At 56.1% G+C, this 17,136-nt stretch overlaps 1 protein-coding gene across 2 annotated transcripts; it reads right to left on the bottom strand.

The window, feature by feature from the left end:
- Positions 1 to 5: 5 nt before the first annotated feature.
- On the bottom strand, positions 6 to 16,932 carry Fam131c (family with sequence similarity 131 member C). 2 transcript variants are annotated; one of them, XM_070037858.1, is made up of 7 exons: positions 16,723 to 16,932; positions 6,000 to 6,115; positions 4,849 to 4,884; positions 4,508 to 4,601; positions 2,299 to 2,481; positions 1,880 to 1,990; positions 8 to 1,172 (listed from the first exon to the last, which is right to left on the bottom strand). In XM_070037858.1, exons 1-7 carry the CDS (start codon positions 16,742 to 16,744, stop codon positions 895 to 897), a joined length of 840 nt encoding a protein of 279 aa, XP_069893959.1. In that variant the 5' UTR covers positions 16,745 to 16,932; the 3' UTR covers positions 8 to 894. The 2 variants fall into 2 exon arrangements, with proteins under 2 accessions (XP_069893960.1, XP_069893959.1); XM_070037859.1 differs by lacking the exon at positions 4,849 to 4,884 and having other exon boundaries at positions 6 to 1,172.
- Between the last annotated feature and the right edge of the window lie 204 nt (positions 16,933 to 17,136).

Below are 17,136 nucleotides of genomic sequence, written 5' to 3'. Positions count from 1 at the left end.
GGTGCTCACAAGGGCAGGCAGACCTGGTCCTTCATCCGCAGCTCAGTCCTCACTCCCTGGCAGGGAGCTGTGGGGGAGAAAACGTTCTACAGGTGGGCCTTCTGATGTCTGACCTTGTCTCACATGACTCTGCGGCACAGTTCCTGCCCCCGGCACCAGTCTCCTTGGTTGTGACAAGGTTGATAGAATGGGGTTCCATGGCTGGCGGCTTTGGGGTTCCACAGACCCTGAGCGTCCTTCATGGGGTCTCTCTTGGCTTTGTGGGTTAGGGGTGGAATCCTCCCTCCCTGCCCAGTCCACACCCTCCCCAGAGTCCAGGCTGAGTTCACTCAGGGTAGATCCTCCACTTTAATGTCACCAGAGAACCTTGAAGGGAATAGTGGGGTGAGGGTTGAGGGGCTGGCTCCCCGGTGTGAGGAGCAGGGGGTCACATGGGAAGTGGGGGACAGATGGTCCCTCCAGAGAGTGAAAAGGGCCAGAGAACTGCACTCAGCGACCAGAAGTAGCCACAACACCAGCGGGACGAGTATGATTGGGGAAGGTCAGGTCTCTGGGCGCCACTCCAAATAGATCTCCCCATCTTGCTTGGTTGTCTGCCTGGGGGCCTGGCTGTCAGTTCCCTGCCCCACCTGGGGCCAGCTATGGTGTTGGCTGAGAGTCCTTGAGCTGCCGGAGGGCAGAAACCCCAGGGGGAGAAGGGCAATTATGGTTCCCCCCACAGGGGCGAAGCGCCACAGAGGCCCAGAGAGACCCACAAGCTCTGCCAGCCTCAGCCCTGTAATGACCCAATCCATGCCGTCTCTGAGGGGTCTAGTGATGCTGGTTGCTAGAGCCAAGGTGGTCCCCGTCCAGCTGGACTTCTGCCAGGAGCAGGGGAACCGGCCGGGCCCGGCTTCAGTTGTAAAACACGTCGTCCTCCTCCTCTGAGAGGGAGCCGCTGTCCATGGAGGGCAGGGAGCCCTGCAGGTGCACCCCCCCTTCGGGCGCTGGGCCCCCTGGCAGCCGCCGTCGATGTGGGGCCGGGCTGGGGGGCTGGGCGCCGGCAGCTGCCATGGGAGGCTCCTCAGGGGAGGGCCAGCTGTGAGGGGAGAGGCCGGGGGAGAAGGCCGGGAGGCTGTCGTCCTGCGAGGGGCCACTCAGCAGGCTGTCTTGAAGGTAGATGCTCTCCAGGTCTGGAAAACCAAATAAAGGGGGGAGGGGGCAGAGAAGTGGAAAACCAAATGGGGGGCCTGGGGTCCGAGTCCTGTTATACCACTGCTGAGCTGTGCCACCCCCTGGCAAGTCACTGAACCTCTCTGAGACATTTTCTCCCGATGGCAGGGGGGTGGGGGAGTGAAGAGCAGGCTGTACTCTGAGAATTGGGACAAGGGACATGTGACCCCCAGTCACTGCTCCCCTCCGGTCAGAGGCACAATCAAGTGAGGTAAAGTCCTCAAGACCCTAGGGTCACCCCCAGAACCGCTGGGCTCTAGACAGGTGGCTGCTGCACCTGGTGATGAGCCCCAAGCCAGGCTGGGTTGAGTTTCTGAACCCCATAATGCCTCTTCTTCCCTAGTAGAGACAACAGGACTGCTTCCTGGGGGTGTCATATAGATCAGCTTTGAAGGCAAGGAGGGGATGGGAGGAGGGGGCAGGCCGTGGAGTGGGGAGCAAGGGTCATGGGTTAGAGGGTGAAGGATGGAGTGTTCAGAGATTGAAGGAAGCCAAGGGCTGCTCTGGCATCTTCAGGGCCCCAGGACAAATCCTCCAGGGCCACTGCTCGGGGCACCAGACAGGGCAATGATCCGCAGGACCCATCTCACAGAAGAAGAAACTGAGGCTGGGGCAGAGACTCAGCCCCTTTGCTTTGCCCACCCCACGCTGGTGTTCCGAGCTATACCCTGGAGCTGGAGGGCATCCGGGGGGCTGTTTTCAGGGTGCAGTTCCTCGTCGTCCAGTGAGGACCAGGCGCTCAGAGTGGCCTCTGTGATGGCAAACTGTTCAGCGACCCCTAGGGGACATGGACACTTGGCTCAGTAGGGACAGAGGCAGAGAGGCCGTCCTTCCTCAGCGGTCAAAGAGCCTACTGCATGCTCCATCCAACCCACGGCATCAGACAGCACGATGTGGGGCCCCTGAAGCCCCAGCTTCACCCCTGCGGAGCCCGGCCTGTGCCCGCCTGCCCCCAGCTTCACCCCTGCGGAGCCCGGCCTGTGCCCGCCTGCCCCCAGCTTCACCCCCGCGGAGCCCGGCCTGTGCCCGCCTGCCCCCAGCTTCACCCCTGCGGAGCCCGGCCTGTGCCCGCCTGCCCCCACTGACCTGCGGCAAAGCGGGCCTCACGCAGCTCGTCCGGGAGGCAGCAATAGCGCTCGTCCTCAGCGGGGGACAGCGCCCAGTCTGACCGCTGGGCGCTCCAGCCCTTCCACTCGATGAGATGGGCCACGCGGCCCCGGGCCATGGCCGTGGGCTTCGTGATGTGGTCCTTGATGCTCTGCACCACCCCTGGTGGCACAGAGGGCCTGGGTTGGCCATCCCAGCAGAGAGCCCAGTGCAGGGCCCCCCACCCCCACCGCCTCTCACTCCCAGAGCTCAGCCCCACCCCGTGGTCTGCACCCACATTCACACATGCACCCCAGTGAATGCCCTGCACCGCTATGCCACACACGACCCAGCAGCCTGCACTGTCCATGCCCATGTCCGGCCCTGTGCCCTCCCAAGTTTATGTTCCTATTCAGAAGCCCTGCCCACCCACACGCCCAGTCTCTGCCAAAGTCCTGCCAGGGACATTCGTGCCCACGGGGGCGTCTTCCTCAATCAGCCACACCCCTCCCTCCCTTCCTGTCAGATGTCCTGGAAGTCACGGAGAGCCACAGCAGGACAAGGTACAGGGAGAGGCAGGGTAACCCTGCCACTTAGGAAGAGTGTCCCAATTGGAGGATAACGGATCAAGAGAGAGAGAAAGAAGGGAATGCCAATGACCCCCAGCAAGAGATAAGGAAGGGCTGGACAGAGGGAAGGAAGGGGCGGGGTCTCTGGATGTGCAAAGTGCCAATGGGGTTGCAGGGAAAGTCTAGCATCTTTATCCACTAAGGCTGAGAATTCAGATCAGGCAGCCTGGGGTCCCTGAGCCATGTGGGCATGAGGCGTGGAGGAGTGGGGGTTTGGTGACAACACTGGAACACGGAAGACAGAGACAGGGAAGAGGCAGGGAGCATGGTGGGGCAGGGGAGGGCAAAGGGGAATCTTCATCTTCAAGCTGGGGGGTAGGCATCAGATTTTTCGGATTGTAAAGGGACCCTTCAAGGTGGCAGGCAGGTGTGTGTCTCAGGGAGGCAGGGAGGCCTCTGGGAACTTGGAAGTCTGAGATGGGTGGGGCAAAGCTCTGGTTAATGGCTGGTGGGCTGGGTGCTTGGATGGGACAATGGGGAGCACAGGCCCAACCCTCTTTCCCTGCCTGGGGACCCACCCCACAGCTGTCTCAGTTGTGCTATTCTCAGCTCCCACCTGCACCCTTCTCTGGAGAAATGCCCCAGCTTTGGGCACTGCCACACCAGAAATGCTCTCAGGGTGGCAGGCCCCTTAGGGGCAGCCAAGGATGAACAACAGGGCGAGGTCAAGTCCAACCATTAGTTCTGTGTGTAAGTCCTGCTGCAGTGCCTGGGTGGGTTGGGTCAGGGACGTATTCCTCATCGTGGCTGAGCCGTGTCCCTGCGTCCCTCACCCCTGCCCCACAGTCCTTATGGGGCCTGCAAAGCAGTCCCTCAATGCACAATTCCCTCCTCAGCTTCTAGGGATAATTGGGGGGGGGGAGCGGGGTGACACAGGGGGCAGAGAGGTAGGGAGACCACACAAACAGACAGACACCCCAGACCATCTGAACACTCCAGATCCTCAGAGGTTCTTGAGAATCCAGAAACATAATCCCCAGGAGCAGGAACCCAGACATCAGTAATACCAGACCCAGTCTAGAGTCAAGCTCACACCTGTAATCTTGGCCATTCCAGAGGCTGAAATCTGAGAATCTCGGTTTGGAGCCAGCCAGGGCAGGAAAGTACATGAGACTCTTATTGCCAACTGACCACCAAAAAGCCAAGCTGTGCACTGGTGGCTCATACCTATAATCCTAGCTACTCAGGAGGCTGAGATCTGAGGATCGAGGTTCAAAGCCAGCCTGGGCAGGAAAGTCCATGAGATTCTTATCTCCAACAAACTACCAGAAAATCAGAAGTGGGGCTGTGGTAGAGCACTAGCCTTGATCAGAAAAGAGCTCAGGGACAGTGCACAGGCCCTGAGTTCAAGCCTCATGACAGGCAAAAAAAAAAAAAATCATAAGTGGAGCTGTGACTCAGGTGGTAGAGCACTAGCCTACAAAAGCTCAGGAACAGCACCCAGGCCCTGAGTTCAAGTCCCAGAACCATCTCAAAGAAAAGAAAAAAGAAAAGAAATCAGGCTGACCATTCTCCTAATTAAGGGTCAGAGATAGAGTCGGGAAAATCCAGGAGTGAGAGAAGGACAAGTTAGCACCTACCCACAAGGGACGAGGTGGCCAGGGCTGCCACGCTGTAGTTGCTGGAGCAGGCTCTGGAGCTGGACAGGTAGCCGTTGGTGGTCTGGAAGCACCTCTGTAGGAAAGGGGGGGCAGGGTAAGCAGGAGGCCCAGCCAGCCGCCCATACCCCCCATGCATGGCCATTGCCAGCACCCGGAGCCCTTGAGTGGTGGGCAGGAACAGGGCAGGGAAAGCCAAGAGAGCCTACTCTCTCCCCAGACCCTTCCCCCAGGGCTGGCAGGACTGTGGGCCTGGGCACAGTAGAGGGAGAAGCAGTGGTGCCATCTGGACTGGCCAAAACAGGGACAGTAAGTGCACTGACCTGCCAGGGGTCCCAACAGAACTCCATCTGTTTGTCCTAAAGCAAGAGGAGAAAGGGGGTCAGGCAGGGCCGGCTCACTGTGCCAGCAATGGCGGAGTCCTGGCGGCCCTAGGGGTGGTGTGGGTCAGGCCTCGGGCGCCCTGAGAGGACAGGGTCTCCCACTCATGGGTCATGTCCTGCCGCCCCTGGCATGTGGGGAAGCCAGGAGGCAAACAGCAACACCGGGAACAGGGCTAAATCAGACCCCACCAATTGAGTGCTGACTTCATCTCCTACTCGGTTGTCTCAGGGTGTCAGCTTCACCCTCTGAGGGAGGTGACAGTGACATCAGCCTCACAGGAGGGTGACACATAAACTATAAACTATATGGTGCAGGCAGAATGCCCAGCAGAGTGATCGTGGGGTATATTGCTTTACAAGGTACTGTATCAAGCTGGGTGCCAGTGGCTCATGCCTAGCATCCTAGCTACTCAGGAAGCTGAGACCTGAGATTGTGGTTCAAAGCTAGCCGAGGCAGGAAAGTCTATGAGAATCTTATCTCCAATTAATGAGCACAAGGCTAGGAGTGAGCTGTGGCTCACTGGTAGAGCACTAGCTTTGAGCAAAAAGAAACCTAGGGATGGTGCCCAGGCCCTGAGTTCAAACTCTAGGCCCAGCACATACACACAAAAAAAATAAAAATAAAAAAGCAATGTATCAACTGGTGGTGGTTCAGGCCAGCACCCGTAGGAACTGTCAACGGTAGGAACTGTCCATCGAGATGGGGGGCCCTGGAAAAGCCTTCCGCATCTCCGGGAACTGAACGGCATACTCAGTCCTATCGCTCCCCCTGGGGAGGGAGGTGCCTCCTGCTCAGGGCCAGGGGCCACTGGAGGAACCCAGTCAGAGTGTCTGGGAAGCCCTTCAGGGAGAGATTGTGTTTTTTAACCAAGCCCAGCCTGCTCCTAGATGCCCAATCTAATGCAGACTCTCACCTGCTGAACACTAAATCCAGCACTACCCCACTCCACCTCCTCTATCTCCCTGATACATCCTGAGTGTAGCAGGAATGAGAGGAGGTTGGAATAGCTCCTGTTTCTTACGGGGAAAAGCTGGGGACAAGTCAGGACCCAGGGGACAGGCAGGAGGAGGGGTGATAAGTGAGCAGTCACCTTGCCAGCGACATGGTCTGGCGGGAAGGCTGGTGGGCAGCTGGAGGGCAGGTGGGGGCTCAGGAGCTCCGAGCCCTGGGGCACAGGGCAGTCCTTGTGGGCACTTGTGAACAGATCTGGAAACAAGAATGATGGGAGACGGTTAGAAAAGCTCAGACCTAATTGGAGCTACAAGGTAAGAAAAAAAGCAAAGTGTTCAATATGGAAAGGCAAAAATCCACTTATCCCTATTATAGATATGTTTGATTGTGTGTGTGTGTGTGTGTGTGTGTGTGTGTGTGTGTGTGTGTGTGTGTGTGTGTGTGTGTATATATATAAAATCTATATATAAATCAGAAGATCTATTGAACTGATAAAGCTGGTAAGATTGCAGGATATAAGATCAACATACAGAGAAGGGGGTGACACTATCCAGAATGAAATGTACTTATGACCTGACTTATATAACTGTAACCTCTCTGTACATTATCCTTATGAGAACAATAAAAAAAACCCAAAACATTTGGGGCTGGGAAGGTGGCTCAGTGGTAGAGTGCTTGCCTTGCATGCATAAGGCCTGGGTTTGATTCCTCAGCACCACATAAGCAGAAAAAGCTGGAAGTGTTGCTGTAACTCAAGTGGTAGAGTGCTAGCCTTGAGCTGAAGAGCTGAGGGACAGCGCTCAGGCCCAGAGCTCAGGCCCCACGACCAACAAAAAATAAAAATAAAAATCAACATACAAAAATTATTTGTTGGGGCTGGGAAGGTGGCTCAGTGGTAGAGCGCTTGCCTTGCATGCCAGAGGCCCTGGGTTCGATTCCTCAGCACCACATAAGCAAAAAGAAAAAAGCCGGAAGTGGCGCTGTGGCTCAAGTGGTAGAGCGCTAGCCTTGAGCTGAAGAGCTGAGGGACAGAGCCCAGGCCCAGAGTTCAGGCCCCACAAACGGACAAAAAAAAAAAAATTATTTGCTCAATAAGGCAAGTAGTACATGCCTATAATCCCAGCTACTCAGGAAGGTAAGCAGGAAGATCATCTGAGCCTAGGAGTTGGGGATCACCAGCCTGAGAGAGAGAGAGAGAGAGAGAGAGAGAGAGAGAGAGAGAGAGAGAGAGAGAGAGAGAGAGATTTAAATAGGAGGAAGAAGGATTTGGGAAGTGGCAAACCCTAGTTGAGTGATCTGGTGTATGTCTAGTTATAAGGAAGTCTTGGGTCCAGTTCCCAGAATGACTAGGGAAAAAAAAAAGAAAAGAAGAAAGGAAGGAAGGAGAGAAGGGAGGGAGGAGAAGAAAGCAAAAACTCTTGCTAAGAAACCAAGAAAGCAAACCTATTCAAAATGGCTACAAAACATAATGATAGTCATAGTACTAGTAGTAATTGTAACCAAGAAAGTAACTGCTGCAATTAAAAAATACAAAATGATGAAGAAAGGCCTTGAAGAAATCACAGAAAGTGCAAAGACATCCCATGTTCATGGATGGGCAGAACTCACCCCTGCTAGCCCAGAGGGCCAGCTCTTCCCAGCACATCTCCCACTCTCTGGCCACACTGATCACACTTCTGACAAATGCCCTGCACCCCTCTGTCTCAGGGCCTTTGCACTTGTCCTCTCCCATCTTCTAGGATTCTCTCCTCCCAGATGGCTGCAGGTCCCCCTCTTGCTCCATTCAGGTCTGTTCAAGTGCTATCATCTCCATGATCTCCCCAACAACCCTCTTGTTTAACATGCCCTGACCCTCAGCTGCATTGCTCTGCACAACACCTAGCACACTGCATATGGTGTCTGCCGCTCACTAGTCGTAGGCCCAGAATGTACTAGGTACCCTTTAAGGAGGAAGGTGAGAATATTTGGACGTCTGCCATACAGGGAACCTTCCTGCCAGCCAGGCACAGTTAGAGCTCCAGAGAAATAGAACTGTCTTGGCTCTTCCTCTCTGTGGAGGAGAGGGGGTGTCTACAGGGCCGTGAGTCAGCAGAACCACCCAGAATGTGACCCTCAATGCAGCCACTCTTGCCTGGGGGGCCAAGGCAAGCACTGATCTGGATGCCAGGTAAAAGTTTCAGCCAAACTGCACTGGGTTTAGTACACAGAAGCGATCAGAAGGAGCTAAGTGCATATAAGTGCAGTAGCTCATACCCATAACCTTAGTGGACTTTGGAGGCTGAAACCAGGAGGATTGTGGTTTGAGGACAGAAAGTTCTCAGTACCTCAATCTCAACAGAACATGCTGGGGCACCATAGCAAACGCCTGTAATCCCACCACAGTAGAAATAAGGTCTGGGCAAAAAGCAAGATCTTATCTCAAAATCAACCAGAGCAAAAGGATTGGTAGAGGTATGACTTAACCAGTAGAGCACCAGCTGAGCAAGTGTAAGGCCCTGAGTTCAAACCCAGAAACACCAAAACAATAAAAACAAAACAAAACAAAATTTAAAAATTAAAAAAAAAAAAAAAGGTTCTGAGCCAGGTGCCAGTGGCTCACGCCTGTTATCCTGGCTACTCAGGATGCTGAGATCTGAGGATCATGGTTCAAAGCCAGCTGGAGCAGGAAAGTCCATGAGACTCTTATCACCAGAAAACAAGAGGTGGAGCTGTAGCTCAAAGTGGTAGGGTGCTAGCCTTGCGCAAAAGGGACAGCACCCAGGCCCTGAATTCAGGCCCCGTGATGGGGAAAGGAAAGAAAAGAAAAGAAAAAGGAAGAAAAGAAAGGCAGGTAGGCGGGCTGGGGATGTGGCTTAGTGATAGAGTGTTTGCCTAGCATGCATGAAGCCCTGGGCTTGATTCCCCAGTACCACATACACAGAAAAAAACTGGAAGTGGCACTGTGGCTCAAGTAATAGAGTGTTAGCTTTGAGTAAAAGAAGCTCAGGGACAGTGCCTAGGCTCTGAGTTCAAGCCCCGGGACCAGGGTGGGGGAGGGAGGGAGGGAGAGAGAAAGAAGGAAAGAGAGAGGGGAGAGAAGGAAGGAAGGGAGGGAAGGAGGGAAGGAGGGACAGACCAGCCTGAGCTATGGTGGGTGAGGCAGGGCTGTATGAGAGAGACCTGGAGATGAGGAAGGCAGGGTCAAGGTTAGCCTCCCCTCCCTACCAGGAACACCAGCAGATGTCAGAACAGAGAGGACCCTGTGGACCCTGAGACCTGAGCCTTGTGTGGCCTGCGCTAGTCTGGGCTTCAGTGACGCAGGCCATTGATCTCATTTACTCTGAAATGAACAGATGAAAGTGTGACCCAAGGGATAGAGCACCTGCTTTGAAAGTGTAAAGCCCTGAGCTGAAACCTCAGCACCTCCAAAGGGGTTTGAAGAAGAACTGGAGCCCACGGGAGAGCATGGCAGGTGGGGTTACCCAGTGCTTTGCAGAGCTTCTGTTAAGCTACATGCGTATCACATGAATGTGTGCGCACATGAATGGTAAGATTTTTCTACACTAGACACCAGTGACTCACATTCGTCAGCCTCGCTATGCAGGAGGCTGACATCGGAGGATCATGGTTTGGAGCCAGCCCAGGCAGAAAAGTCCATGAGACTCTTATCTACAATAAACCATCAAAAAGCCAGAAGTGGAGCTGTGGCTCAAGTGGGAGAATGCCCACCTTGAACAAAAAGCTGACCCTGGGTTCAAGCCCCAGAGAAGATTTTTCTGGGTCATAATGTTTCTGGGTCAAGATTTTTCTCTAGTTTTGGCAGTACTGGGATTTGAACACAGGGTTTTGCACTTGCTAAGTGGATCCTCCGTCACTTATGCAGCCCTTACACTGCACAATGTATTTATTCCTATAGACCCAGCCAAAACAGTTTGAAAGGTGTGTTTGAGTGCAGTAGTGTATGTCTATAATCCCAGCCTTATGGAGGCTGAGGCAGGAGGAATGAGAGTTTCAGGCTACATGGTGAGACCCTATTCCAAAGAAAAAAGAGGCGTGTGTGTGTGTGTGTGTGTGTGTGTGTGTGTGTGTGTGTGTGTGTGTGTGAGTCAGACCTGGGACTTGAACTCTGGGCCTGGACACTATCACTGAGTTTTGGGTGTTGTTGGTGTGTGTGTGTGTGTGTGTGTGTGTGTGTGTGTGTGTGTGTCAGTCAGACCTGGGACTTGAACTCTGGGCCTGGACACTATCACTGAGTTTTGGGTGTGTGTGTGTGTGTGTCAGACCTGGGACTTGAATTCTGGGCTGAGTTTGTGTGTGTGTGTGTGTGTGTGTGTGTGTGTGTGTGTGTGTGTGTGTGTGTGTGTGTGTGTGTGTGTGTGTGTGTGTGTGAGTCAGACCTGGGACTTGAACTCTGGGCCTGGACACTATCACTGAGTTTTGGGTGTGTGTGTGTGTGTGTGTGTCAGACCTGGGACTTGAATTCTGGGCTGAGTTGTGTGTGTGTGTGTGTGTGTGTGTGTCAGACCTGGGACTTGAACTCTGGGCCTGGACACTATCACTGAGTTTTGGGTGTTGTTGGTGTGTGTGTGTGTGTGTGTGTGTGTGTGTGTGTGTGTGTGTGTGTGTGTGTGTGTGTGTGTGTGTGTGTGTGTATGTGTGTGTGTGTGTCAGACCTGGGACTTGAACTCTGGGCCTGGACACTATCACTGAGTTCTGGGTGTTGGGTTTTGTTGCTGTTGTTGTTCAAGGCTAGTACTTTACCAGTTGAGCCACAGCTCTACTTCTAGCTTTTTGGTGATTAACTGGAGATAAATGTATCACAGACTTTCCTGCCTGGGCTGGCTTTGAGCTTTCATCCTCAGATCTCAGCCTCCCGAGTAGCTAGGATTACAGGTGTGAGCCACAGGCAGCCCCATGTACTTCACTTTTAAAGCTTCCAGGAATTCTGTATGTTGTGCAAACCCAAGGTTGGCTTCAGGCTGGGGCTGGGAACTCTGAGAAGGGCTAACTAGTGCTCCTGGCCACCCAGGAAGCTGCCAAGCACAGAGGAGGTGGACTGGGAAGGGAGCAAAGCTGGCACTGAGGTGGCAGGTGATACCAAGGCCCCCAGGGACCCGGCTTGGGCGGGCTGTCCCCTGAGACGGGGCGGACCCCGGCCCCCTGGCTCTGGGCATCACCCCGTCTGGGGTTACTAGGTGCCTCGGCCAAAGTTGCCTGTCTCCCTCAGAGGACTTCAGCCCCTTGATGTCACAGACAGGTTGCCATGGAGACGTCAGGTAATGAACCAGCCAGGGTGAAATCACAGGCTGCGCTCAGCCCAGCTGGGACCAAGCCACGTCACCGCCACTGGCAACTGGAAAAACACAGTCTCATGGAGGGTGGAGGCTAGGGGTGAGGGGGGAGAGCTAGCTCGTGCCTTAGTGGCAGATCCCCCACCCAAGAGAGCTGTGGGGACACTCTTTTCTTTCTCAAGGGCTGAGCCCCTTTCTGGGCCTGATCCTACTCCCTCCTCCCCTGACCATAGCAGTGAGGGGGCTCCTGGTTGTTATGACAACAAGAAGAGGGCATCTTGACCCTTCAAGGAGAAAGGTACCAATCAGAGGTCCCCTGTGTTCAATCAGGGCATCCCCTCTGTGTGTCAAGGGTGCCTTTTGTCTTCCTGTGCAAGCTTCTCAATCCGATTTATAGCCGAAACTCCCTGTCGGTTCCTTCTGATGTCTAACCTAATCCTGTCTTGCTGCAAAAAGTTTCCATCTTGGTCTCTGCTTGTCCCCAAGGTGCCTCATGCTGCTCTCACCCACCGCAGGGCCATCCAGAGCCCTGAGCTGGTCCATAGGGCTCTGGGTCCCAGCCCTAGTCACCATGGTTATCTATCCCCAGTGTGTCTCCCCAAGAGCAAGGGAGCACACCTGCGGCCATTTGGGAGCAGAGTTCCAGGCAGAGGGAGGGCAAGGAGGACCAGGTCTTCCCACTCTTCCCCAGTAGCCCAGAGAGGGCAAAGGTCTTGGAACCACACAGCACGCTGGGTCCATGGCTGCTTGTACATCCTCACTGGCAGTCCAGTCTCCCCCACACTCCCCAAGCCCTGGGGCCACGGCACGGGCCCTGGGGCACGGGGTCACTGCCACCGCTGCCCAGGCCTGGGCCACCGAGCAGCTGCGTGCCAGGCCTGCACGGGGCTTGGTCCGCACACATCACTGTTGGTCCCTGGCTGAGCCTCACTCCCCAGGCAGGGCCCCGCCTTCCCCTCCCTCTGTGTCTCTTCCTGGAGGATGGAACAGACCCATCAGCCATTGCTCTGTCCTTCCCCAGACTGAAGCTTGCCCTGGGAGCCCTAAAGAGGGAGGCCATGGCCTAAGGGGAGGTTTGGTCTCTGCCTGGTGACTCACTGCCCCAGAAGCAGCCCACAGAACTTGGCAGAGGCCTCGTCTCCAGTGGACCCAGTGTCCCCCACCCTAGGCATTCACGTCACCTGAGCCATCGCTGGGTGGGATGTCCCTTCCACACCCAGCTCCTTCAGACTCCCTCTGCCATTCTAGGTCCCAATCTCTTTGAACATACTTCTCTAACCTTACTGCCTCCAGGCAGCCTTCCCAGGTTACCCTCAACTGTGGCCCTAATGGACCAAAGGTGGCCTACAGAAGTCTGCTGTCTGTCCTAGGACTGCTTACGCTCTCTTGTCTCTCACCCTACACAGTAAGCATTATGACACCCACTTTGCAGATGGGGAAACCGAGGCCCTGAAAGTATCTGAGCTTCCAGAAGGAAATCTTAGCCTACAGTTTCTGTTCTCATAATCCTCAGTGCTTAGAGCATTAGAGATTCCCAGGGCCGGCCTGGTCTGGAGGATAAAACTGGGGCAGGAGGTGACAGGCAGAGGCCACGGTACCAAGGGCAGAGGCTGAGCAGCAAGACTTGGAGCTAGATAAGGGGAGGACATTCAGTTCCTCTCCCTTCCACATCCATTGCCACCATCTGTGGTCCCCAGGCCAAACAAAAGCCCATTGAAAGCCAGGTACTAGTGGCTCACGCCTGTAATCCCAGCTACTCAGGAGGCTGAGATCTGAGGACTGCAGTTCAAAGCCTGCCTCAGTAAAAAAAAGTCTGTGATACTCTTATCTCCAATTAACCACCAAAAATCCAGAAGTGGAGCTGTAGCTCAATTGGTAGAGTGCTATCTTTTGAACACAAAAACTCAGGGACAGGATGTAGGACCTGAGTTCAAGTTCCAGGACCAGCCCCTGCCCCCTGCAAAAAAAAAAAAAAAAAAAGCCCCTTGAACTATTCCAGAAAGTTGTCCTGGAGCTCTGGCCATGCACAGAGACTGAGAGTACCTCTCTGTGTGGGGGGGGACACAAGAAAGCAAAGGGCACAGGTTTCCCATCAGCCCTAAATCCCAAAGGCCTGGATTCCAGTCTGCCTCTGCATTCTCTGGCTGGTGACCTGAGATGAGGCTCTGCCCCTCTCTGAGCCCACTTCCATCCTAGAGTTGAAGCAGAACTAACTAGGTCAGGAGAGCAAAGGCTCAGCCCAGCCTGGCTCGGGGTAAGCTCCCAACAAATGACAGCTTAAAAATAGATAATGAACGCAAAATAGCTCCTGGCTATAACAGCGTTTGGTGCCTTAATCTGGTCCCAATCACATTTCCGCTGGCCTTGGTACAAGTGCCTGCTGCCTACCCCTTCCGCAGGCGGGCAGGAGGGGCTCCAAGCTCCCTTTCCAGCCAAGAAGGTCTGGACCTGTGTCCGTGTCTACATGGAAACTAATAATACGAATTACAAATGAGAATAGCTAATGAATAGCTAATGGATGCTGGTGGTATAGCAGATACTGGATGCGTTACATGAATCAGCCACTGAATTCCCTACCTGCTCCCCCTCCACACACACCATCCTATGGTGTGTGTGTGTGTGTGTGTGTGTGTGTGTGTGTGTGTGTGTGTGTGTGTGTGTGTGTGTGTGTGTGTGTGTGTGTGTGTGTGTGTGTGTGTGTGTGTGTGTGTGTGTGTGTGTGTGTGTCCTAATACAAGGCTTGAACTCAGGGCCTTGTCCTCTCACTTGGCTTTTTTGCTCAAGGCGACACTCTGCCACTTGATCCACAGATCCACTACCTACTTTCTGGCAGTTGATTGGAGATAAGCATCTCATGGACTGGCTTCAAACCCCAATCATCAGATCTCAGCCTCCCGAGTAGCTGGGATTACAGGCATGAGCCACCAGTGCAACCCTATTGGCATCTTAGAGGAGAGAACTGAGGCTCATATACAAGGTTAAGTAGCTGGTAGAGGTCATGCAGCTGGGGGAATGGTAGAGCAGAGATTTGAACCCCTGGTGGCCAGCTCCAGGCAGGCCTAGCCCTCATGGTCTCTCAGCCTACTAGGCAGAAGCAGAAGCTAACTGCTAGATGGGGTCTCCCCCCACAACACCCCGTATGGCCTGAAGTTGAGGGTCAAGGAAGTTGTGCTGGGCAGCCCTAGGTGGGTACAGGCTCCAAGTTCCATGTCACATTACTACCAGGTCAAGACTCACAGTCCCCGGCCTTCTCTTCAGACTATGACTATGGTCCTTGCCTCGCAGGGACTGTTATTAACACCTGGTGCAGATGTAGAGAGCAAGTGGGAATCAGGCAGTGGAGCTGAGGGCTCCCTTTGTGGTGTTGAAACTAGGGGACCTAGGTTATGGAGTCAGCATGCCAGGGTTGAAGTCCTGGCTTTGCTGTTACCTACCTATGTGGCCTGGGGAAAAGTCACTGAACTGCATTCTGCCTCTGTTTCCTCATTTTTGAAATGAAGACTATGATAGTATATAACCTTTAGTTTTCTATACCTAAATTTCTCAGACTAACACCTGGTAAATTGTAAGCACTCAAATAGCATTAGACATAATTAGAGGAGTGGATGGCCTCTGGTAGGTGGGTCAGTCCCCTCCCCAGCTTCTGGAACATTCTTCTCTTTCTACATATTAGCTTTCCCCTCCATCCAGCTTGCCTGGGGGAATGCTGGGACTTCAGGGGCCCCATCCTCTTAGGAGAGAAACAGACCCAGCTAGATCTGGGGTGACACTAAGAAGCCCAAACTGCAGAAGGAAGAGTAGAGAGGCAATATGACCTCAAACAGCCCTGACAAGCTGGACACTGGTGGCTCACACGGGTAATCCAAGTTACTCAGGAAGCTGAGAGGTGAGGATCGCAGTTCAAAGGCTAGTCTGGGCAGAAAAGTCCATGACACTCCTACTCTCACAATTAAAAATAAAAAATCCAGAAGTGGCTCAAGTAGTAGAGCACCAGACATGGAGGGAGCACTAGGTAGGAGACAGAGGACTTGGGTCCCAGCCTTGCAGTGGGACCTGGCAGTCAGCCCTTCCTCTTTGGCCTGTCTTATGCTTGGTAGATTACAGGTCAGCGCACTTGGGAGTGGGTCCCATGGCATGGGATGGCCAGGTGAGAGGGAAGGGGAATGGTCCCTAAGGAAGCATCAAGTCCCCACAACCTGAGCTGAGCCCACCAGAGGCTGCCCAAAGCCTTTGGGTGTTTCTGACACCACAGATGCTGAGCACTGGGGCCTTCCACAGACCCTCAGCCACTCTAGACACTGCCCTGCCCTCCTGCACAGCCGCAGTCCACTCAGACAGGGTGCTGTGCTGGATTGCTCCTAGTGGACATGGCCTCTTGATGCTCTGGACACATGGTCTGCATCGTGGTTAAGATCAGCTTAGTGAAGGAGGCATCCAACCCCACACAGCCTGACCCCCTGCTCCTTGCCCTCCACCCAGGACCCCACTTCTGGCACCTCCCAGAAAGACATTTCCCAAAATGCCCTTTCTTAGAGAGCAGAGCCCCCCCCCAGTCTCTAGAGGACAGGGAAGGGGTGCTCCTCCCTCAGCACCCTTACAATGCTCAGCATCCCTGCCCAGGTGGGTTCATCTGTCCACACCTGAGTTAAGCTATTGGGAGTGATAGGCAGGTGGCAGATTGCCCCCCCCCACCCCCACAAGACCTTGTGGTTGATGCCAAGCCTTCAGAGCTTGAGCCTGAGCCCACACTCCCAGCCCCAGCCCCCGCCTCACAGTGGGTGAAGAGCCCAAGGTGGAAGGGCTGCCAGGAGGCAGCTCAGGAGGGAAATCAAGGTCCCCCCTGTCAGGTCCGGCCTCCTGGACGACCTGACCCCCGCCCCCCCCCCAGTCGCTGCGGCTCCTTGGTACCGCCTTGGTGACAGCCAAGGGTACCGGGTCAGAGACAAAGAGAAAGGCCCTGGGATGGGGGGACAACGTTTCTGCCCCTCGCTGTCCCCTAAGGACAGGGTTGGAATGAGGAGCTGGGGGTGCGAGGGCGCCGAGGGGCGCCTTCTTCGGGACCCCTGCTTGCCGTGGCGGGGCGTGGAGGGGGAGGGAGGGGGCCGGGAAGGGGCCCGCGGGGAACCAGGAAGGGCGGCGGGGCCCCTCTGCAGGGGGTGTGTGGCGGCCGGCCAGGAAGCCGGGCACCGGCCGGCGTCCCGCCGCCGCCTGCCGGGGGCGTGGAGGCGAGGCCGGTGCGGAGGCACCGCACGCTCCCGCGCCGCCCCCCGCGCCCCGCGCCCCGGCCCGGGCGGCCGGCCGCCGCGCCAGCTCCCTCCCACCGGCCGGGGACCCCCACCGGGCCCCCGCCGCCCCCCGCGCCCCGGGCGGCCGGCCGCCGCGCCAGCTCCCTCCCGCCGGCCGGGGACCCCCACCGGGCCCCCGCCGCCCCCCGCGCCCCGGGCGGCCGGCCGCCGCGCCAGCTCCCTCCCGCCGGCCGGGGACCCCCACCGGGCCCCCGCCGCCCCCCGCGCCCCGGCCCGGGCGGCCGGCCGCCCCCCCAGCTCCCTCCCGCCGGCCGGGGACCCCCACCGGGCCCCCGCCGCCCCTCACCTCGGGACACGCAGGAGCCCATCACGGGGCCACGGGGCCGGGCCGCTGCGCCTCGGGTGCGTCGGGCCGCCGGGCGCTCATGTCTACGCGGGCCGAGGGGCGCGGGGCGGGAGCCGGGGGCGCTTCAGGTCCGCGCTGCTCGGCCTCGGCTCCTCCCCGGGTCGTCCTCGTTTCCGCCGCTTCCACTGCTGCGTCCAGGTCTCCCAGCTCCAGGCCGCCGAGGGGCGGTGACACCGCGGGGGCGGAGCCCTGGGCCGCGGGGGCGGGGCTCTGGGTCTCGGGGGCGGAGCCCTGGGCCTGGGGGAGGAGCCCAAGATCGTGGGGGCAGGCCCGGGATCGTGGGGGCAGGCCCGGGATCGTGGGGGCGGGGTCTGGGCTGTGGGGGGTAGGTCTCATGACCTGGGGGCGGGGCCA

This window comes from Dipodomys merriami, unplaced genomic scaffold (genome assembly GCF_024711535.1).
Source record: "Dipodomys merriami isolate MVZ:Mamm:240054 unplaced genomic scaffold, mDipMer1.0.p SCAF_28, whole genome shotgun sequence".
In the NCBI taxonomy this organism is placed as follows: domain Eukaryota; kingdom Metazoa; phylum Chordata; class Mammalia; order Rodentia; family Heteromyidae; genus Dipodomys; species Dipodomys merriami.
The sequence above is the reverse complement of the archived record's forward strand: the minus strand, read 5'-3'. Positions and strand labels throughout refer to the sequence as shown.

Excerpts from the sequence above, each read along its gene's own strand:
- Fam131c (XM_070037858.1), bottom strand. The coding sequence starts at position 16,744 with ATGGGCTCCTGCGTGTCCCGAG. Across the intron at positions 4,602-4,848 it reads TCTGTTGGGACCCCTGGCAG|AGGTGCTTCCAGACCACCAA; the intron begins GTCAGTGCACTT and ends CCTTTCCTACAG. Across the intron at positions 2,482-4,507 it reads GGCCACCTCGTCCCTTGTGG|GGGTGGTGCAGAGCATCAAG; the intron begins GTAGGTGCTAAC and ends CTGTGCCACCAG.